We start from the raw sequence: 23163 nt of genomic DNA, 5'->3' as shown, positions 1-23163 counted from the left end.
CAGGATAGGGTTGTAAACAACTTACTAACACATGAAAGAATGTGTGGGGAAATATTCACACACATTTTCAAACACTTTCATATTTTCATCAGGAAGAGTAACTGACCCTGACCCCCTAAATTTCCTGGACTATATAAAAAGAATTTCAGCAATGCTTTTTCTGAAAATAAGCAGCTTTCTTGTTTTTCTAGCTTTACCTATAACAGTACCAGTAGAACTCGTATTTTAACACATAAAAGCATTCTGAAACCAAATCTACCTCCAATGTTACAGTAAGGTCAGTAAGGTCCAGAATAGTGCTTTTTTTTTTTTCTTAATACAGTTACATGGTGTCATGAATTACCAAAAAAGATATATTTTGAAGATTAAAGAAAAATCCACATAACTGTTGATAGATGACATTTAGATTTTTTTTTTTTTTATTTCCATAGTCAAGCATGCTGCTTCCTCATCACAGAACTAGAACTTAGAAATTAATGGAAGATGTGCAATTTGTGTAACAGTATGCGATACACACTCTCAGGCCTCCAAGTGGAGTCCCAGGGAGGAAACTACACATTTTGTAAAATTCAGTTCCAGAGCCTTCAATAAAACCTTAGGAGGTTTTATCCATATACCACAACTGTCATTCATAAACAGAAAAAAATAGTGCATATTCATTACTGTAAATCAAAGATAATTTGACTGAACTTGATGAAGTATCTTATTCTGGAAAACAGAAATTTTGCCTTACATTTTATTTAAGTTCTACACGTCTAAAAGGTGCAGTTAACACAAATAATGGTCTTCATTTTGAAATTAGCATAAATATAATTTTAAATGTCTTTTTATTATGGTAAGCAGCATTATTTCCTGAAAAATTTGATTTGGTTTCCCCATTTTAGAATCAACCTTTCATTTTGTATGTCTATTCAGAAATCCTTTAACAAACTGAAACCAAAAGGCAGATGTAAGTTCTCACATTTTACAGCACATAACATTTATTATATTGTCCAGAGCAGACGAGTAGACTAAAATGAGTACTCTTCAGGTTACAAAATAAAACTTTGCTTCAGAAGCTTCTATATGTGAAAACATGTATTCTGATGACGATTTTTAATCCTTTGAAAGTATCTTAAACCCAAGGACTGACTGCAAAGCAGTTTGTCTGGCTGTTGCTACAACCAGTGCTTGGAGAGCAAACAGAGGAGTCCAGAAAGTGCACAAGAGCCAGCCTTGCGTCCTGCCTCTGTTTACGTAACCAAATGGCTTTAACGTCATTTACTGCCTTTGCTGAACAAGCTCACTCTTTTCCATGTATTTCACACTAAAGGTAGCTCCATGCCAGAAGAAACAGATGCTGAATCCTATTAACGATTACAGCCTGGTTAGCCTGTAACTAAAACCTTCACCTTCAAGGATTTGGGGCAAACTTGCTAATTAATCCTCCTGTGAGGATGGAATTTAAATTTTCAGAGAGACAGAAAAGTTAGCTAAACAAAATAATAATTTACAAAGTCCCAATAAGACAGCTGCCTTTGAAATGGATGATGTTTTGACATTTTCCAAAACAAAACGAGGACCAACTGATTGTGCAAAATATTTGATAGCTGCATTTCCAAATCGAAAACTGTTTCACAAATGTGTTTCAAACCACACTACTGGCATTTTCTTAATAAGTGGACAAAAATCACCAGATAATTTTACAGAACTCCCCGTAAGCAGTAAGACGTGATAATGACTTTCCATATTAGATGCTTGGGCTAGATATGAACTGAGAATAAAGATACTGAAAGATAAATGTCTCATTAAAATCTCCTTCCTCTGAGATCCTCCTACCAATTTGCAATGCAAATTGAGTAGCATTTTCTGTGAAGACCCAGAGGAACTAACAAAATTGTCAGCTGTTAACTCTGAGCAACCCACAAAATAATGACCTTTTTTACAAGGAAAGTCTATCAGCTGTTTATTTTCTGCATTTGATATACGAGAAATTCTTGCAAGTCTTGCACTTGGATACAGCTACTAATACAGCTACAAACACACACAAAAAATGGTTACAGACCACTTAGTAAGGAAATATCCTGAATTCTCATGTGGTTTTCTCCCCTTGTTTACAACATAATTCTTTCCTCCTCTCCTATGCTTGTGGTATAACGAAACAGCAGCAGCAATACTTGACACTGACTTCCACTTTACCAAAAAGTTATATAGAAACAAAAAGAAATACAGAAGCTTTTATTTTTCTGTGTAGATTCCTTCCCGATCTTGAAATCAATCAAAGACCTGGCAGAAATTCAGAATTTCTAAAAATCATGTGTTGGAATTAGAAATATTTTTTTTTTTTTTTCAAATGCTTTTTCTTGGCAGAGGCTGTGGATTAACTCGGCCATTCCTGTTTTATAGCAGGTTCACAAAGCCTCAGTAACTTTAGTCGCATCTACATCACAAATGTGAACATACACAGCGGCTATAGGAAAGCTTCCATAACACTTGGATTGTCTGCGTCCTGTATCAGAACCCTTAAACCTCAAGGTCACGCTATCCTCCAACAGCTTAATTCACTCTGGGAGACAGAAATGTTTTGAATATATTTCTAATTATACACTGTGTTTTAAATATATTTTTTCAAATGGCTGTGTAAGAGTAAGATTTATATATATACAATGATAATATACATTGTAAGTATAAAAAGCCATCATATCTAAAAAAAAAGATCACAATTATAAATAAAAAACCCACCAGAAATATAAAGAAGTGGGGGAAAAAAAATGAATAAAGAAAATGAAGCCTTATGAGTCCATTTAAGATTCGTAGTGTATAAAAAGTATTTCCAGTTGCATTGTCTCTTGGCTTACATTCTTTTTCTCACACAAATGAAACAACAACTAATAAGCCCTTTCAGATCACAGCCTCACCAACTGGTTTGCAGGTGGGTGAAGTGATTCTGTCTCTCCTACTCAAGTTTAGAAAACTTTCCATCTGCTTTGTATCTGCATGAAATGTTCACAAATGTGAAGTAATACACAGTGGACCAAAAAATAATAAGCTCAAGAAGAAAAATAATGAACCTGATCAAAACTGGGAGAACTATGAACTCACTTCCACCCTATAGATATCCAAACAACCTAAGGACTCTGTTATAAAAATGAACATAATGCTCAGAAAACAGGAAAGAACAGCAAGACATAAATCAAATAAAAATATCATGAGGTCGTGCTTTAGAAAACCGCATGAGTTGTACAACTTTTTGTGTACTGAGTTCTGTTCCTACAGCCCTTTACAGAGCTAGATAACTCCAGGCAGCCTAAAGGACACAAAACACCCATGTGTCCATAACCAGCACAGGTCTCGTTAGCAAGAGCTCACGGTGGCCACCCGACTAAAAAGCGAATTTTGACAGGTAAGAAAGAAATCAGCCGTACTCTGTACTTTACAAGGAACAGGAAAGGAGTTTTCACGTGAACGAGAGACGAAACACAACACCAGGGAAGGTATTATGAAACGCTTGCTGTGCCGAGGTTACAAAAACCTTTTGTCAATGTAAGGTTCACAAGCACGTAGAGAGGTCTGCAAAGAGACGATCAATAAGGATAAAAACACCCCCTCGGGTATCAAGAAATTATTAGATGCCATGGAGTGGCCAGAAGGGATAGAAAACTGGAAAGGAAATACAGAGTCAAAGGCTTTGACTCCTCTCCTGTATTCCTATGAGGTATTAGTGTAAAACGTGCCTGGGCTATGGGCTGGAATCAGATGTACAGTCAAGCACATCCTTCAGTCGCAGTCAGTTAACAATAACGTACCAGAGGACAGGGATATCCTACGCACCTCCGGCAATGTGCTTTTAAACAGGATACCTAAAGCGCTGTGACTATGTTAAACAAACATCAGCTTTAAAATCTGTAAGAGACAGGCTTTGCATCTGCAACAGACATCGCCAGGTTAAACGTTTTTCCCCACCAACTACGTTCTGAACACCTACGAGCATATGGTGGGCATAAAGCTTTAGCGTTCTTCCAGTAGCACCACAGGCACGGGTAGAAGAGAACTGGGACCTCTGTAATTCAGATTAATTGCTTATTACGGGTATGGGGAGAGGTGCTGCGAGAGTACTACAGCTTCGAGTAACAACTGGGAACGGCCATTTGAGCTGATGCGACCCCCTGGGACCTCGGGGCTGAGGCGCAGAGTGCTTTACCTCCGCAGCGATGCCGGTCCCGCTCTGGCTGCTGACAGCACAAGGGTACTGGCAGGGACTCAACCGCAGGTCTCCTTCTCGAGGAGCTGCCCTGACTCACCACCCTTCTTATCAGTTACATATTTATGCATGTTAGGCTACAGCAAGACCCAAACGCCTTTTTAAGTTTGGCTTCCCATTTTTCTGCATCAGTCTGTCCGAAGGCGATGCTGGATGGACCTCCAGCGCTCAGTTCCCAGCTGGGAGCACCACCAGCTCCTGCTGCAGAAGGAGTGAACAGTACCTGCCAGCAGTGCCTCTCTGCAGGACACAACAGGGGTGCGGGGCTGGCTGCAGTTTTTCAGCCAGGTCTGAAGTTCAAAATTAATCAGTTTTGGCAATCGTTACAGGGAGTGATCATAGATTTCCAAATCTGCATAGGACTGGCCAGTAACCCTCATGCTGTCATACCTAATTCTTGGTTGTACTCAAGCTTAAGGATAGTCTGGGTTCATCTGCAGACAGCAAGAAGAGGAGAGTGAGATGGAGAGATCACAGATCACATATTCCCTGAACTGCAACAAATGCCTTCCCGGGGGGAAGGGTTTGGGCTCACCCATGCCGGCGTGCTCACCACCTGGACCCCATAGCCCCCCATCTGTCACTGGGGAGTGAGGAGCTGCAGAGAGGGAGAGATACTGCACTGCTTGGGAATGCAAAGGGTGCAAGGATGCAGCAGAAAGGTAACTGGGAAGGAGGGAATAAAAATCATCTTTGACACTCCCCACCTCAGAAATGTGCTCCACACCAAAGCCAAAGCAGCAGCCTGCCATGAGGAACATTTTACCAAGAGCTCACCTAAAGCATCTGTGAGAAGTTCCTTACTGTGTTGTCATCCTCCCTCCTTCCTTCCCCACACTGTGCCATAAGCAGAGAGCATGGCATCGTGGTACCCACGTGCAGCCTCTACTGCCCGCGCCAGGAACGTATATAATGAAATAGTAAAACCCAGCAGGTGCAAACAGTACTTGGATCGAATTTAGTCTCCACCAGAGGATATCAGCTTTTACTGGCTATGAACAGGTAAACTGGAAATGATGGGTCAAATACTGTTTTCAGCTCTGCTGTGGTTCAACCCCCTAACTGGAAGCACAGCAAACAGGGAACAGTTTGCTTCTGTTTGGAATGCAAAACATGCAGCACTGTTTTCTGCAATCAAATCCCCAAACAAAAGCGTGATAGTCATGATTTCCAGCTCCTCTATTCAGCAGATTGCTTCAGCATACTCCTACAAAATCATCATTTTCACCAATTATTTGCCAAATGGGGGTGCAAAACATTTAGAATAAATATGCTTGACTGAGAAGAGAGTGTCTAAGCAGTTTGGGTTTTTTCCCAACAATTTTGGGGTTTTATTTGTTTTCTGTTACCTGGCAGGTAAGCATGTTGATTTACTATAGGTTAAATGCTCACCAATTAAATTATTGAAATATAATTACCATGCAAACAGTATTCTCTCGTTATATATTTTTAAAAGCAAATCTCATTAGTACGGCTGCCTTCCACCTCCCATCTCTGCTTTCTTTTACATGTCTCTAGAGTGGTAGTAGGATGTAATTAGGATGACCAGCCGCTAGCTCAGGATGCAACACAATGCCAGGGACCAGGAGAAAGGAGGCAAGGTCCATGTCACCTGTGCAGCAGGCTGCAGCATCAGTGCCGTTCTTCCTGCTCCCTTCTGTGCCTTCCCATTCGATTGCTATGGTAAGAAGTGTGCTACCCTACAAGTAAAAGTCTGAGAGGAATGTTTTGTTGTGTTCCTTTTTGAAACTTGCCTTGTGCCAGACTCTAGTTTCCTGCCCTAATCTCCAAGACCTGAGTCTGAAGCCGCAGAGTGCATTTCTCCCTGACTCTGCCTCCTTCATGGACAGAGGATTTTGCACTAGCATTCATGCTAAAAGCAATTTTGCCTCTTTTCAGATCACTTCAGTAAGAGTATGACATTTTGTGCATCATATAAACCACCTCACTTAAACCCTACTTAACCAAAGCTCTTATTTCACCACATCCTTATTATGTCCTTAGGTATCAACAAACTCTTCAGTTGATCTCTCTCAATGAGATAATTTTTATCTCATCATAGTGATGTTACAGAGTGTGTTGAATAACCAGGATTCTAAATGAATGTTTTTAATGTAATTAGGAATATTGCATAGGTTGGAAATGAATTCCTAGTTAAGGCACTGATCTAACAGGGAACATAAGTGCATTTTTAAGTTTGTGAGTCCTACTGAAAGCAAAATGATTATTCATATCATTAAAGTTAAGGCGACTTGTCAGAGCAGAGCGTTAAAGTGTAGGATATGTGTTTGGACCCAATTCAGAAAGATACTTAGGAACATGGCTACCTGTAAGCTACAAAACACTAAGCACTTAAAACACACATAAGGTCAGAAGGAAAAGGAAGATCACATGATGGCCAAATCTGCCATCTGTGTTTTTCTCCCAAACTTCCTCTCAATCTTATAATAGGTTTCATAACCTCGCATAACAGCTTTTCACAATTTGAATAAACAATAGCAAATCATTAATAAAAATAACAGCAATAATAATAAAAAAATAATAAAACCTTCTCCCAAAAGGATAGTCAGGAAGCTTCCTCTAGCCTTCCAGATTGCAAAGAGCTACGTCTAAAAGTTGAAGAAGCGGGCGAACAAAGTAAACAAATTCTAATTATGGAAGATGAAGAAATCAAAGACATTTATTTATGTGCAATGTAAGATCTAATATGTCACCTTGCTGCCGCATTGGTGATTATTTTCAGACTGCTGGGATTACGGATCAGCTTATCCAGGATGCTGACAATCTGCTCAAACTTGGGTCTGTTGTTTCTGTCTTTCTGCCAGCAGTCCAGCATCAGCTGATACAAGGCAGCTGGGCAGTCCATAGGAGGTGGCAAGCGGTACCCTTCATCAACAGCCTTAATCACCTGCACAAGGATAAAAGTTTTTGAAAACTTGAAGGCGCTTAAATCAACTTGTTTTTATCAGTTCTGTGAACCACATTAACACGGACATTCGGTGTTTAAACAAACGTGTTTATTCACTAATTGTCTTGTCGTGCAACGCCTCTGGTTTATCTGCAAAGTAAACCAGGCAGCAAATTAGGCATAGAGAAAGGGGAGTTAAGATACAGAATGTGACTTTGAGGAAGGTGAGAGTCTAGAAAGGATCTCCAAAACTCACACTTGATTGAACTAAATCCATAAACAAAAAGCTACAGTTAGTAAGATGCTTCTTAAGTATGCCAAACTTCAAAAGGTCTTGACTATCTCGTCTGATTGCCCTTAGCAGCACACTCTTTCCACGCTCTCCAGTGGACGCTGCATTCGGCAGAAAACCAACCTACCTTCTCATGGGACAACCTGAACTGACAGACAGGAGGTCTTGTGGATGATCTCACAGAGCCAGAAAATATTTTTAAATCTTACCACGAGGATAACTGAACACTTCCTACTAGGCAGTGCAGGCTTGATTCTTTTATAATTTCTCTAGATTGACAACATTTGTCTACATTGTCTATCATTTGTCTAGATTGACAAAAAAAGAAATTAGCCCAGAATTTACAGTGTTATGAAGCTTTTTAATACAATCTTTTCACTAGATTATAACATTTCTTGATCAGTCCTACAGTATCTATTGCACCATGAATAAAACTCCAATATATTCTAAGTAGAAAACGATACAGCCATATTCTGTTTATCTTTCCTTTTTATCTGGATCAGTAAACTCAAAAGTAGGAAAAACTATTCTGAGTCAAAACAGGGATAAGAAAACAGTCCATGGTTTAAGCAGCCATGAGGCAGAGGCACATAAATAGGTTAATCCTTCTGTTTCTGATTTTAATGTGGTATTAAAGCTATTCCACTAGCATATCAGCCTATGTACCATGATTCATTAATCTCCACAAACAATAGAAAAAAACGTTCACGACCAATTAAATGAAATACATCAGTTTTCTGCACAGACTTGGCTTCCAGAAGCACTCATTTGAAAGGAAGTTTTCTTCTCTTTTACCTTGTTTAACATAATGTAGTATAGAGAATGTCTGACTACAACTATGTTACTGACTCTCTTTAATTCAGCACTAGTAATGATATATACCAACCCCTTGGAAAACCTATTTGTGTTAGCGACTGTACTTCAGAAAATTTGGTTAGTAAGTAACTCCTGTGGGATAAATCTAGGATTAATAAGACAACAGAAAAAGCAGCCAAAATAGAGATAATAAAAATCTTATTTGAGGAAATATTATGCTTCTTACAAAAATAAAGGGAGAGATTCATTAATCATTTTGATTGCAGGCTTGAAGAATTTACTAATGGTGCAAAGAAGCCTGTATTGGAAGCCATCTAATCAGATCACTTTACTTCTCTATTTTATCCTTTGACTACTTCCAGAAGTATTTCAGTTTCATTAAATTCTTAGTAGAAATGCTTTGCTTCTCTTTTTCACAACCTCCAAGAGCAATTTATTCTGTGTATTTGATATTTACAGAAAACTTCTGAATATTATACAAGTGGAACTAAAGGGGATCAGCAGAAATTTAGGAAGGTTTTCTAACACTAAGCTAAGGAATGTAAAAGGCAATGACCTCATTGCAGTGGAATTGTTTGAATCATCCTACAGAAAACCACCAATGCGATAAAATTCTCTAATGTTTTCCTTCAGAGGTCCAAAATACCTTGCTATAAAGATGCTGGCTTTTTGTTAAGTTCATTAGAACGTTTACTTGACCAGGGAGATTTGGAGATTTTAATTTCTACATCTTAGTCAATGTCAATGTCAAAAACTCAGAGCCACCTGGTTTCATTATGCTTCGCTTCCTTTCACAGCTAGATCCTTTATTTGAGAACGTAACTCAGATAACAATATACTCACATCCTGGTTGGACATCTCCCAGTATGGTCTTTCTCCATAAGACATCACCTCCCAGAGAACAATCCCATAGCTCCATGCGTCACTGGCTGATGTGAACTTCCGATATGCAATGGCTTCTGGTGATGTCCATCGGATAGGAATCTTGCCCCCCTAGGAGCAAAACAAAAATAAAGCAGTTAATTTGACTGAAATATAATGAATATAATTTTGCATGATTGACTACTTTATCTCTGAGATTCTTGACTATTATTGTATTGGTGTATAAACCGGCATAAGCTGGAAAATGCTATTGTCATTTGTCATGAAAGCATCTTGTACACCATACAGTGTAAAACACATTACAGTGCAGAATCTACTGAAGCTATAGATGTATAATATAGTATGCATACTGTATGCATGTAGATATATATACATACATATATATTTTATGTGTAGCATAACATGCACAGACAATAATAAATGGTAAGTTAAGTATGGATGATTTTCAGTTATAAAACATCGGGAAATTGTCAAGATAGTCAAGCAGCATTAAGGATGAAAAAGCTAGTACGAGGTCCTTACTTACATCCTAGATCCCTTTGCACAGCACAGCGCAGGAGGGCTGGATTTGGCTATATGTATGACATTTCAAGCAAATTCCCTTTTGGAGTGGAACCTGCATGGTTTCACCATGTTTTCACCCCATGTTTTCTAGGACGTTCAAGGAAAACAGTGGCCACGATGTTGCTCTGTTTTAGTAATGCCAAGACTCCAAATGTGCAAGGCAGTGACTGTGATCATATGCACAAATTTCCCATTCGAAAACCATCAGAGACAGTCACAGAAAGACAGATTTGGATGGAATCATATGTGCAGAGGGGACAGTGCAAAAAACGTCATCTGGGGAAGCGGTCTTAAACATTTTTTACAGTCACAAGAGAAGTAAGCCATCATTAAATGATGTGAACTTGAAAAGAATTAAAGCTACCACTACAATTAATATTGCAGTTAGGGGAACATTTCTCTCTGATTATGGCCACCACTTAGTGCCATAGGTCAAATTAGTAAAATGCACACAAGCGGCCTCAGGCTGAGTTTCTGAAAGACGAGAATTAGAGGAAAGAGACAATTTCCAACAGTGCCAGCTTTGTCAGAGGTTTTAAGACTCTGATTTGTGAGTCACACATGCATGAGAAAACAAAGTTCTAAGAGACAGCAGTGTAAGACTTGTTACTTAAGGTAATTCTGGAGTGAGTATATTCGAATACAGCAAATGGTGAGAGTTTAAAGTTGTTTCCAGTTCCAAGAATGCACAACATGTACAGGGATATATTCTGAAGATTTCACACTACCTATTTGAGCTACCTCTGCAACCCTCGTTACACTACAGTCATACACCTATCCTCACAACAAGGATATAAGCAGTAATTTAGATATAAGGAAGAAATTTTTCACTGTGAGGGTGGTGAGGCACTGGAACAGGTTGCCCAGAGATGTTGTGGATGCCCCATCCCTGGAAGTGTTCAAGGCCAGGTTGGATGAGGCTTTGAGCAACCTGGTGTAGTGGAGGGTGTCCCTGCCCATGGCAGAGGGGTTGGAACTAGATGATCTTTGAGATCCCTTCCAACCTAAACCATTCTATGATTCTATAACAACCTGTGTGGGAAGGGAGTGCTCTTATTTCCATTGGATAACCAGCAATAAATAGAATATAAAGATGTTAATCCTTTGCCTACACTTCTAGAAAGTGTACCTGCACTGAGGTTAGCCATACACTCACCAGCTTTAGATTAACTAGCTTAGTTAATAATAGAAATGCAGATATTAGTGTTAATTAGAAACCTAAACGCAGCCTAAACACACTGGAGCCTAAGTATCTGCAATTTCATGGCTAATATTGCACAAATTTTATTAAATATAAGCAACACAGGCAGGCCTGACTCAGGCTACAATTTAGACCTCCAAAACATCACTAGATATGTCTTAGAGGCTTGACAAAGGTCAGAGAGGGAATCTATCTTGGCATACAGTTTTTACAGATCTCATCTATTCAGCAGACTCTGTACCTTAACCAAAGACAAACCTTTGTTTCACACACAACCTTTAAAGTTAGGTAAATGCTGAATTTCAACATTACTTGTGGACCAATAAATAGGGCATGGAAAATAAAGAGCAGTAATTGAAACCACTGGTTCATCATGGAAGCCAGACTAGAGTGACTGATGTCTCTCTCTTTCAGACTTGGAAAACTGTAAGATGATGTCCTTGAGTCACAAAAAGTACATCATGTTTTCTATTCATTATAAGTTTATTAATAATTCCAAATTCTGCTCCATAACAGTACTGAGAACACAAAAATTATATTGTTTTTCTCATACTCTATTGAGAAGCAACAGTATACCCACTTCACAAACATCCAGGGTCCCTCAGTGAGCCCGAGGCACAGCCAAGAAACAAGAGCAGCTCTCCTCTGTCCCAGTGTTCTCACAACAAATCCACTTACACTTTCAGATGTGGAGATGATAAAGAAATCAAACCCACTTTTTCAACCTTTTTTCTGTGCATACTAGCAGAGTGAATTTTGTTTTCTAATAAAGAATGTCAATACTGGGGGAAAAAGTCATACCCTAAATTTACACAAACAAAACCACACCATTAGGGACAGAAAGAGCTTCCAAATCAAACATCCCCAACTTGTCCCACAGGCTCAGACGTCGCCCGCAAAACTGAGCAGACTCAGTTGCAAGGCCAACATTGCCCGAGTGCTGCCTGCAGAGAGGAGCAGGTGTGGGAAGCCAGGCTGCAGGCTGAGAACACCAGCCCTCCCAGCACAGACCTGCCCTCAGGATGCTCACCCACCCCAGCCCATCTCTACTGCCGGGACAAAACCGCCTCTACACTACCCGACATGTAAACTGCAAAGGACTTTTACAGATCAAACCCAATGCCATGGACCACATCCGGGAAGGAATGTGCAGCTCGTAGGGCTGCTGGAGCCCAAGCACGAGGGGCCACCACCATGTCCCATGGCTGGCAGGGGCTTTTGAGCTCCAGCCCCCTGCCAGTGTTCCCACAGGCAAGCGTGTCCCGCAGGGACCAAGCCAGACCAACACCGGCATTCCATTCAAGACGAAACGTTTCAAATTCCTGGCCAGGTGGAGATGTAGAAGGGGGAACTGCAGATCCTTGCTGCTTCCAATGGTAGCACTGCCACCTCAGACAAGCCCCAAGCCTCCTCTCACTTCTGCTGATCCCTCTCCTTGTGCCTGGAGGCATCAGCACTGATGGGAAAGAGACTGGGCCATCTGATTCGAAACTGAGATACAGAGCCAGGTGTCATCAGTGGGCTCGTGGCAACGTAGCCCGACTGAGCCTCATTCTCCAGCAATTGCTTCGGCAATGTTTGGAACAGAGGGATGGCAGAACATACACCTACGACACGCCACATGAGAAAGTCGTCGAGGCAGGGAGTAGTTATGTTGTTTTTTCTCACATCAGCATAATGGCTTGTTCTGTGAAACACAGAAGTATCACTCTGGAGCTTTCAGAACCTTACTCTTTAAAGAATCTGAATTTCTGTGGGTGGCTTCAGGCTCACTTTTTTAACTCCATGTTAAGATACAAAAAATGGAGCCCTTCTTGCTGAACCCAAGAGAAACAATTGTCAGATGTCACACGGAAAAACGTGCTTGTGGCTAGAACGTGAGTGCTTTAGGCAAGGGCAGGAAATATCTTATTTGATATTACCTTTATAATCTTATGGAAGAAGTCCATAAGATATATGATTGGAGAAACATACTTACACAAAATAACATATTAATTAGTCTTCTAACATTTTGGGACTGCTTTACTGCAGGGTAAGGAAGATTATAAACTCAGAGAAAGAAAGTTCTTCTGTTTTTGTTTGTTTTAGTAAAAAATGAAGGTACATCAACCTTAGATTTCATTACAAGAAAATAAATTTTCTTTGCTAAGTCTCAGCTGTAACTCTACACAAGCCTATAGATACATGTAACAATACCACAAACGAGAGTAAAATAAGGATGGTATTAAAATGTGGCTAAAAAAGAAATCAACTACCACTGCATATAGAGTAAAACTATAATTTTGCTATTCTGCTCCCCAATTTGTCACAAAAATGTCAATTTTATCTTTGTATTTAAAAGGGGATTTTGTTGACTTGTTTTTTGAATAATTTAAGAGCGGGAACAGCAAAAAAAAAAAAAGTTCCAGTAAATATTTTTTAGCCAAATAAGCATTTTAACACAAAAAGCATTCCCCCCAAAGGATTATGCAACATTCACATTTTAGCAGATGTCCAAATATCAATATATGCAGAAAATCTGAAGAGTCAGATCAAACTAAATGCATTTTTTTACTGCTATTATGTTTGAAAATTGTAAGGCTTCCTGTAATTCAAATAGTCTATTTGAAATTAGAAGAACATGATAATTCAGCATTAGAAAATCCCTTTTCACTTCCATCATTTTTGAGAAATACACATCTCATTTGAACACATATCACCTCTTCAATTTTCTGCTTTGCCAGAAATCAGAATATTTTTTGCAATATCCTTTGCCAGGATCAAAGATGTCTTACATAATTTACCTTCACATATATTAAACCAAATGCTTTCTCCTAGACCATGGAGTTTGAGCTGGGAAAACTAAGCTCCCATACCTGTTTCTTTACTTGTCTCTTGTTTTTTACCTCCTTTCCCCAGTCTCTCAACATTTAAAATGAGTGTAATGATACCCGCTCTGTTAATTGCTATGATGAAAGTGCTAAGAAATCCTACCTGGTTTGTTTTTTTGTTTAAATTATGTATTGTATGCCCATTAGGCTTTCATTCAATTTAATCTTCTTTATCTGCTATCTCTGTTGCTTATCCTCTACTGGAAAATCTGAAACTCTAATATTATGGGCTGATATTACTGGGCTCCTCTCTTCAAAATTAGTACTATCAGCATTGAACATGCAAGAAAAACTTGCTAAGTTAAAAATCATTATAGATACGCCTAGGAAAAAGTTTTGCCCAAATCTATTTGATAGAGGCTTATAAAGAGAAATCTACATGTGCATGCATAACTAGCTATTTGTAATACATTTACTTATTATTTTCTGAAGATAAATAGATGTTTTATATATTTTTGTCAAGGTCTCCCTTTAAGGGCATGCTCATCACGAAGCCAAATAGCTGCCTGATTTCTAGTAGAAAGAAAGTATCAGTATTAAAAATTGCAGGAGTTTGATAACGCAGCTCAAAATCCCAGGCAGTCTAGGTCAGAGAACCACTCTCGGGGTTTGAAATTAGTGAGCCAGGAGTAACTGAAGGTTTCATCTGCTCTAGATGGAGCTGTGATTCCTACAGTATCTGGCCATTCAGCATAATTCATCTAAAGTCAATGAAGTCTGCAATTTATTTTTAGTGTGTCTGGCACTCCGGCACAAGGCAGCTGTTTCCAGGCCTTCATAACCCATTCCAATATTCTGATTTATAATCTGTTACAGGGTGACTGCCACAGGCACCTAAGCCACAGGCCTGGGGAAAGGGGAATCAAGAAAAATGGATTATAACAGAATTATTAGAAGAACTTTGCAAGAAAACCTGAAGGTAAAAGCCAGACATTCATTCATTATATGAGGACTTAGAGTAGTTCAGATGTCTTACTGGTACACAGAAAAATGGTTTCACGTGAGTGAGAAGAGCCTGACTTACCCTCTCAAGCACCTGAAAATTACGTGATGCTACTTGTTCATCCCTTACTAATGAATATTTTATCTTGACGTTATCTCCTTCTCGAGTGGTAAATGATAACATAGCACTGCTTCGTTCCCTCATGCTTATCAGGCAAGAGAATTTGTGATGTTTTTTTTTTTTACCACACCCTTCAACACAATCAGACTGCATTACCATGTTTCTGCTTATCTAGGGAATGAACAAGCCACGACAAATTTCTGTCAAGCACCAGTTGCAATAACGTGTGCCTAACAGAAAGGACCTGCGTGCCCTTCCCTGCCGCACGCAACGGAGCAGCCCCTTGCCATGCCATCCCTGCTCTGGCACCGTTACCCGGGAGCACAGGCTACCAGAAGACTTGTCATCAGAGCACAGTGTTTTTTGAGGTGATGTAGATTTAATAAGAAGTTATCCATGCAAATATAATAACCGGACAGTGTTTTACATTGAAATGCCATGAACGTCAGTGATGTATCCAACTATGCGTCAAAATTCATCTACTGATTATCCAAATATTATGCCTTTGAGAGACATAATTACAGCCCCTCTACATGTGCGATGGTTTAAATTTACTTCCACTTCATACTGTGTCATTAGTCCACCTACTTGTCATACAGACATCTAAAAATAATAAGGATAAAAAGGATCAATTTGACAATGACAATTTTAATACAATCTTGGCCTTTCAATTAAAAGTGAATGGGTACGGAGAACGTAGATAATTACAGTACATCCCCTCGGGCACAAAGGCCCAGAAAAAAAAAAAAAAATCCAAACACTCAGTCAGCCTAATTCACATGCTGGCTTCTGCTTCTGTAAGCAGGCAGACCACAGGCTGCCAAAGGCCTTTTGTGGTACCGTGTCAGTAACGATAATCAGGAGGTAAAAAATGACCCTGTCAGGTAGTAAAGTTCCCTGTATTTCACACATGCACCTGTGATCTTTGCGTTGTCCTTCAGAGCTCTTGTACAATAGCACGAATATCACAGATCGTGTATTGATATATAAAGGGATACATACATTATTGATATATAAAAGGATACAGGTTCATATCCTTTATGCAAAGCTTCAGACACAGCTTCTGAGAACAGAACAACATAAAATTTCACCCAGTCAGTGGTGTGAATTGAAAGCCTGAAGGGCTGACTGGGCTTCTTGGGGGTAGACCAATCCTGAATTGCGACTATGAATTAAAGCAATGGAATTGTTCTCAGGCTCTGACATTTACAGGCGGAAAATGAGGGTGGAAGAGGAGGCTGAATAGATAAAACATCTGTCTTTGCAGCTAATTCTATATATTTCCCTCATACCACTGATACTAAATGGAGTGGGAAGAGGGAGGGGAGGCAAAAGTCTCTACCCATTAATATAATACGCACTCTTTACTGCTTGAATATTTGAAATTGTGGTTATAACTTTGGTCTTTTCAAAGATCTTACTGAGTACTTGTCATCCTCTAGTTGTAAAAGCATGAAATTGTTTGGGATGGTGCCATTATTTTAAAAAGCAGCACTATTTTTGTCTTGGTTTTGCCATATAATTAGTGCCTGTGAAATGCACTAGGAGCCGCCTAGGAAACGGTCCTGTGTTTCGTGATATGACTAAGTAGCAGGAACATGAACTGTCCAGCTTTATTCCAGTGAACTGGAGCTCTGTTTCACACTCGTGGTCCCCAGTTGTTTAAGCTGGGGATCAAACATACTCCAGGGACACACTACTTGGACATGTATACAAGATTCACTTCAAAGGAAACTTGAGCAAAAAGATGAATATCAAACAGCCTTGTCCTCCTCTCAGAGTGGAGACGTGGCAGAGGTATATTCAGCAACTACTTTTGAAGAAAATTAGATTTGTCCTAGTTGTATTTGAGGGGTTTAATTATCTGAGCATCTTCCTTCAGCAGTTTGCATATACACCATAAACGTCAGTTGGGAGTTTACTGAACACAGATGATAACACCTTACAAAATAGTTTCTTTCCATCTGATTTCACTGTCTGAGCATAAATAGGCTAGAAAAATATGTGGCAGAAGAAGTGGAAGAAAAAAAAAAAAATCAACACAGCACTTGGCCATAGGAAGTTCACATGTAACACTGGCCAGAGACACTGACATCCTGTGCACTCTGGTTTGTCCCAGCTCGCCCATGGATACAAGTCACTGACACTTGTTTCATTTTTAGGGAAGCATGCTTCCCTCATAAAGCTGTACGCTATGCAGTTTGTTGGGAAGCTACTTTTTCCTCCCTATACAACTTTTTCATCTAAGTTAACTAGGACTCAAAGGTTTCTTCAGCTCTTTATGTGAATACAAAAAATGTCATTACTAAATTAGAGGTTATTTTGCATGCCCAGATGAATTTTGGAGTAAGAGAATTGAACTTCAAAGCCTGGCAGAGGTATGTGTCCGAGCAGAAGAACGTGAGTCAACCATGTGGCAAAGTTGTGTTGGGGGAGGAAGGAGATGTAGAGACCCATGGAGATATTAACAGAAAGAACATGTGTAAGGAACATGAGATAAACATGCTATGGTTGGTGCTGGGGATTAGTATCCCATTTTGGACACCATATATAAGGAAAATGCAGTTAAGTTGAAAAGAATCTGAAGGAGACCAGCAAGAAGCGTAGGTTTGGAGAAATTGCTTAGAAAATACAAGAATGGAGAGATGTGTGCGAAGAGGACAGCAATCTCCATGCATGCACGCAGCCGCTTTAAAGGGGAGATCGATCACCTGCCTACGGGCAGTAGTGGTAGGACACAGAGTAATTGCCTTCGCTTGCAAGCGTACATCTTGGGGGAGGGAGGTTAAATGCGAGACTAGATAAATACTATATCTAAAATTGTTTACCTCAGAGACACTAACACCCATTACTTTCACAGGAGTTTTTAAGAAGAGGGCAGGCAAGCATACCTGACAAGGCAATAAACCTCTGGCTGAACTACAGACAATTTTCTTGTGAGGAACTCTTGTATTATATTAATATTTACTTATGAATGCTGCACCTATATTGAGCATGAAAACTGCTTTCTCCTACTAATGTCTCTTTATATTAACCATGAGAGATCTCTGCAGACAGTTTTCTAAAGTGGTATATACTGCATATTTCTAACAACATGCCAAAGCTTATCAGAGGTCAAAGAAAGCACTGGAAGGTGAAGTAAAGAATAGAGTCTTTATGCCTGGTAAGTTATGAAGGTATGATTGATAAATAGGTATCTATAAATGTGTGTGCATATAACGCATATATAATCTGTAAGAAAACAGCTAGGATTTCTTTACTCATTTGTCACGTTATTTTATTTCAATCACGAAGAAGGTAGCATGCAAACTACCACAACAATTGATTGCTCCTGTCAGTGATCAGGAATGAAGGAAGCCCTAGAAAACCCACATTAAGATTTTGCTGATACATTCTACTCTAATCTGGTTTGTACAGCGAAGAGGAGATGATTACTAGGCATCACTGCAAATTACACTTGACTAAGATACTGCAGATTAATGCCATTTTTTCTAAAGTTAATAAAATCCACTTGCAATAGTATTGAACAATCAGACATCCCAGTGTAATATCTACATACACAAAGCTAAATGTATATCTTCAAGGTTTCCACAATAAAGCAGAAGCATTATTTAAGTGAGAACAAGAGGTGCAGCACAGCTGTATTTACAAGACACTGTGGCTTTTCTAAGGCTTTAAGCCAACAGTATAGCTTCCATGTAGCTTTTCAGCCAGGATGAAATCCAGAAAAGAAACAAGCAGCAGCCTACACTACCAACAGACCCCTATCTGACAAAAGCTTCTCCATCTCAAGACAAAACAGTCAGAGGTAAGTCTCCTCCTTGATATCATTACCTCCCTGAATGATGGGTACCACCTTGTATACATGATGTAAGAAGAAGAAAGCAGAGGAGGTTTAATAAGCATCGTTAAGCAAAATTTCTTTTTTTGTTTTACTCAATTTTTTACTCAGTTAGGGGTACAACAACAGGTATAACTGATACACCCTTGCAGAACAGTGATATCAGTATGCTCCAATCAGATATATGTACCAGCACACTAGAAGACACAAAAAGGTGAGGAAAAAAAAAAGTATTGCTGGGTAGGATTTTTTTAACTTGGGGGAGCTAAATCAGCAGCGTGATAAAACTGGCTTGAAGCACACATGAAGTCTTACATTGCTGTGTGTCAAACCAGCTCAGGCCTTAGCTGTGGTATTCACTCCTTTACACACCCAGCAGAAAGAAACTGATCCATGAATTTTGCATACTTTAAGAAAAACAATCTACGAACAGAAATAATATTTTTTGCCTTCTATTTTCTCTGAGACATGAATTAAAAAATAGCACCTTTGGGCATGCAAGACAGGATGGCGTCTGCAACACACAGTATAAGCCTGAGGTCTCCCTCGGATTTCAGTCTAACTTTGTCACAACCAACAAGAATTTTAAAAGGATAAACAGACACAGAAACTCACCCTTGTGGTGTAAGCAGCTTCTGGGTCATCTTCCAGTACACGAGAGAGACCAAAATCTGAGACTTTGCATACCAAGTTACTGTTGATGAGGATATTACGAGCAGCCAGATCTCGATGGACATAACCCATATCTGACAAGTATTTCATGCCAGATGCGATCCCTCGAAGCATGCCTACTAGCTGGATGACTGTGAACTGCGCATCATGTTTCTGGAAAACATACAAAACGTCATTTCAGAGATTGTTCATGTTCCTCCTTTCACAGATCTTTTGACAGAGACACTGGAAGCTCTTCAAGTGAAGAGATCGTGAGTCGGGGGTCATGATTTAAATGCCACAAGTGGAACTACTTTGATCTGGGGAGGATAACCTCCCAGTCAGCTGAGGGAAGGCAAGAGATTTTCAATTCAGATAAAAATTAATTTTTCCTGTTCTTGCTGTCATCAGAAGTTCAGTTTCCTAGATGGGACCTGTGTGAAAGCGGCACATAAATCTAAGTTGTGTGTGCTCATGAGACTGGAGTGTCAGGACAGTAGGGAAACAGATGTCCAACTTCCCTGAAAGGCCATAGGAATTCTTAGTGAAAATCCCAGCTTTACTCAACAGACTAATGAAAGTTTTCTTTTACACAAGCATTTTTTTCTAACGAAAGCAAATGCTCATCTGATTCAGTGGCTTTCAAATTCCATTAAATCTAAAATAATTCCTAAAAATTTTCCTCCGTTTCAGGAACACACAAATGACTTAAACACACTGTGACTTAGCCTAGAAACTAATAATTGCATGTATTACTAATTGTCTACTTCTAGACACACATTTTAAATCTCCCAGCTCTTACTGATGCTGTTTGTTAACATCTAGCTTTGATATTGATATATAGACGACACGAGAACAGTACGTCCTAGTGCAGCTCTCAAATGAATCCCCCAGCACTGTAAATGTATCATCATGGGCAGCTCTCCAGTTCTTCCTGCTGCTTCTTCCAGAATTTTATTAAGCACATGGGAGCTGGCTCTACCATGTGGGGTGAGCTCACACATATCAGTCTGCAAGACCGATTGCATTCATTTCATTTTTGATTAATATACTTAGGGGCGATATTAGCACTGTAAACATTAGACAAATATATGGCACAACAGATGCTTAAAGAGCTTCTCAGAATTCCCCTTCATGACGAAATTCATTATTAAAAAAGACTCTTAGCAGTTCCTTGTTGTGAAACCTTCTTTAACTAAAGCCAACACAAGAGGATTTATACAGACCCTGGAAAAGATTTAGCTGGAAATCAGAAGGAGGTTTCTAACCACAAATAGAATGAGATGTTGAGATAGCCTTGAAATGGCAAACTAAAAAGTTTTAAAAGCCAGTTATAAAAAGGGTTATATGGCCTGGGTTGCCTGTGATATTAATGAGTCTGTAATGGTTTGATGGGGGGGGTGGTGGGGTGGCGTGGAGGTTCTAGTGGCAGGAGAGGGGCTTTGCTCCTTGTGACCTCCCTGGTTTTCGAACTGGGTTAGACTTGGTTCTGGCCACCAGATTGGACTCCCATCCCTCTCGGGGTTGAGCCAATCAGCGCCTCTGCAAATTGCCCTATTTAAGTCAGGACAAAGGAACCGGAAAAGGTGCTTTGCCCAGGAGTGAGGAGAGAGGGGAGGAGGGCACTGCCTCCGCTCCCTGACTCCCAGCCGGGCGACTGCCTGCGTCGGGCCGGCGCCGCCCACTGAGGATTGCAGCGGCGTAGCCGGCTGGGGAACTTGGGGAGCACCCTGCTCCCGGGGTGCCCACTGGGCTGAGTTCACCTGGAGAGGACTGAGATCTGAGAGAAACAGCCGCATCGACAGCAGGTCAGTGAGGACGGAGCGGGAGGAGGTGTGCTGCAGCTGAGTTTCCCCTGCAGCTGGTGGTGAGACGGCAGGCAGCCCCCCTGCAACCAGGACGGCCTTGGTGGAGTAGAGACCCACTCGCAGCCCGTGGAGAGGAGATGCCTGAGTCTGAGGATGGTTGTTTTGGGATGCACGACAAGGCAGAGAGGCATCTGGAGTCTGTGTGACGACCCACGCTGGAGCGAGTGGCTACAGCTCCCTAAGTACCCGAGACTGTGGTAAAGCCCACACTGGGGCAATCCATGGGGAAGGATTGTTTCCAGTGGGCTGGACTCATGCTGGAGAAGTTTGTGGATTTTTCCTCGTGAGTAGGGGATCCACTGGAGCAGGGGAAAAGGGTGTAAGTACTCCTCCTCCTTTAAGAAAGAAGCAGCAGTAACAGCATGGAATGAACTGACCTGCACTCCCCCAGTCCCTGCCCCCTGTGCTGCTGGGGGGAGGAGGTAGAGCCGGGAGGAAAAGGAAAGGGGGTTGGGGAAGGAAGGTGTCGGTTTTAAGATCTGGCTTTGTTTCTTTTTATCCTCTCATGTAACCGGTTTCCCTTTGTCCTTTTAAGTAACCATCAATAAATTGTTTTGCTTTTAAGAAAGCCCAGTCTGTTTTGCCCAGGACCATGGTTGGTGGGTGCTTCCTCTGTTCTTGTCTCGACCCTCAGTCCCTTTATTACGTTTTTCTCCTCTCCACTTTACTGGAGAAGGAGAGACTGTGTGAGTTTTAGTTGCTGGATCAGCCTAAAAACATGACAGAGTCACAAGGTATCTTATCTATGATTCCATATAACAGTAGTAAAAGAGAAAAAATCTCAAAAACCCACACTCAAATGAATGAACAAGCTGAACAACTGTTTTGTACAGTCAGAAATTATTCTCCTTTCCTCAGAGCTTTCTTCAGGATTTTTAGCCTAAACAAAATATATACAGTTCAGTACAGATATATTTCATTCAGATATACTGACACATTATTTATATGTATTTTGCATGCTCCAGTAGATATAATAACATACATATTACATACTGAAACTAAGGTTGACAATGTATCCCCTTTTGGGGTTAAACGTCTAGTTCAGTGTTATGAATTTGGGGGATAATGTCATCCAGCCGTGGCAGAACCAAAGCAGTCTCCCAGCCACAGCTGAGTTTGCCCTCACAAATTAAAATTAAACTAGTGTTTCCCCTCAGATGGGATTTCATTTCTGCTACACTTCTTGTTTTGCCACAAGTAAATCTTGGTGACACGGGGAGCGTTCAAATTTTTTTAGGCTCGCTACCAACTTTGACAGAAAACAAAGATAAATCAACAACAGTATTAGTATGTCTAAGGCTGGAGAAAGAAAACAGGCCAATGAAGTTTGCTAGCAAAACATTTCAGACACCCTCGGGTATGGGGTTATTCCCTAAACTTTTCATATTTAGGGAAACGGCTCTTGACTGAGTACTATCAGTTTACTGATAAAATTTCCACAAATCCGTTCACTTTGGAAATTGTTTGGAAAGATGTACAGACTGCCAATCAGTAAGCATAACTGCATCACAGTAGTAATTCAGCCCTCAGAAAAATAATCTCCATTATTGTGTGCCAGAATATTGTTTGGTTTTTTATTCATGTGACATTCTAATAACACAAAAATTTGCTTCGTTTTGGAATAATACTTACTGCAAGCAGTCAAAACGGGCTAGCAAATCCCTACCTGGCTTTTTGAGCACACCACAATGCACACAAAACCAAACGGAAACAATGAAAATCAAGCAACAAAAGTTGATGATGAATCAGACTACAATGACAGCAAATTCATAACAAATTCAGAACAAGAGCCAGTCCTGCACCATGTAGTGCTCTACTGCACTTACCCGTAGGAAGCTGTCCAAGGAACCGTTTTCCATATATTCAGTAACGATCATAACTGGTTTACCTGCAAACGTATTACCAGGGGTCAGGCATTTAATACATAATGATCAGTAAAAACAGGCATTTCAGAAACGTGCCCAAAT

General features: G+C 40.2%; 1 protein-coding gene across 1 annotated transcript in view; it reads right to left on the bottom strand.

Moving 5' to 3' along the window:
* EPHA3 (EPH receptor A3) overlaps positions 1 to 23163 on the bottom strand; it is a 218011-nt gene that overhangs the window by 8325 nt on the left and 186523 nt on the right. The window contains exons 11-14 of the mRNA XM_086628600.1: positions 23023 to 23084; positions 19293 to 19502; positions 9100 to 9249; positions 6955 to 7148 (exon numbers count right to left, since the gene is read on the bottom strand). Coding sequence (XP_086484726.1) covers positions 6955 to 7148; positions 9100 to 9249; positions 19293 to 19502; positions 23023 to 23084 — 616 coding nt within the window. The remainder of the gene's footprint in view (positions 1 to 6954; positions 7149 to 9099; positions 9250 to 19292; positions 19503 to 23022; positions 23085 to 23163) is intronic.

This window comes from Tauraco erythrolophus, chromosome 1, assembly GCF_009769465.1.
Source record: "Tauraco erythrolophus isolate bTauEry1 chromosome 1, bTauEry1.pri, whole genome shotgun sequence".
Lineage (NCBI taxonomy): Eukaryota > Metazoa > Chordata > Aves > Musophagiformes > Musophagidae > Tauraco > Tauraco erythrolophus.
The sequence above is the reverse complement of the archived record's forward strand: the minus strand, read 5'-3'. Positions and strand labels throughout refer to the sequence as shown.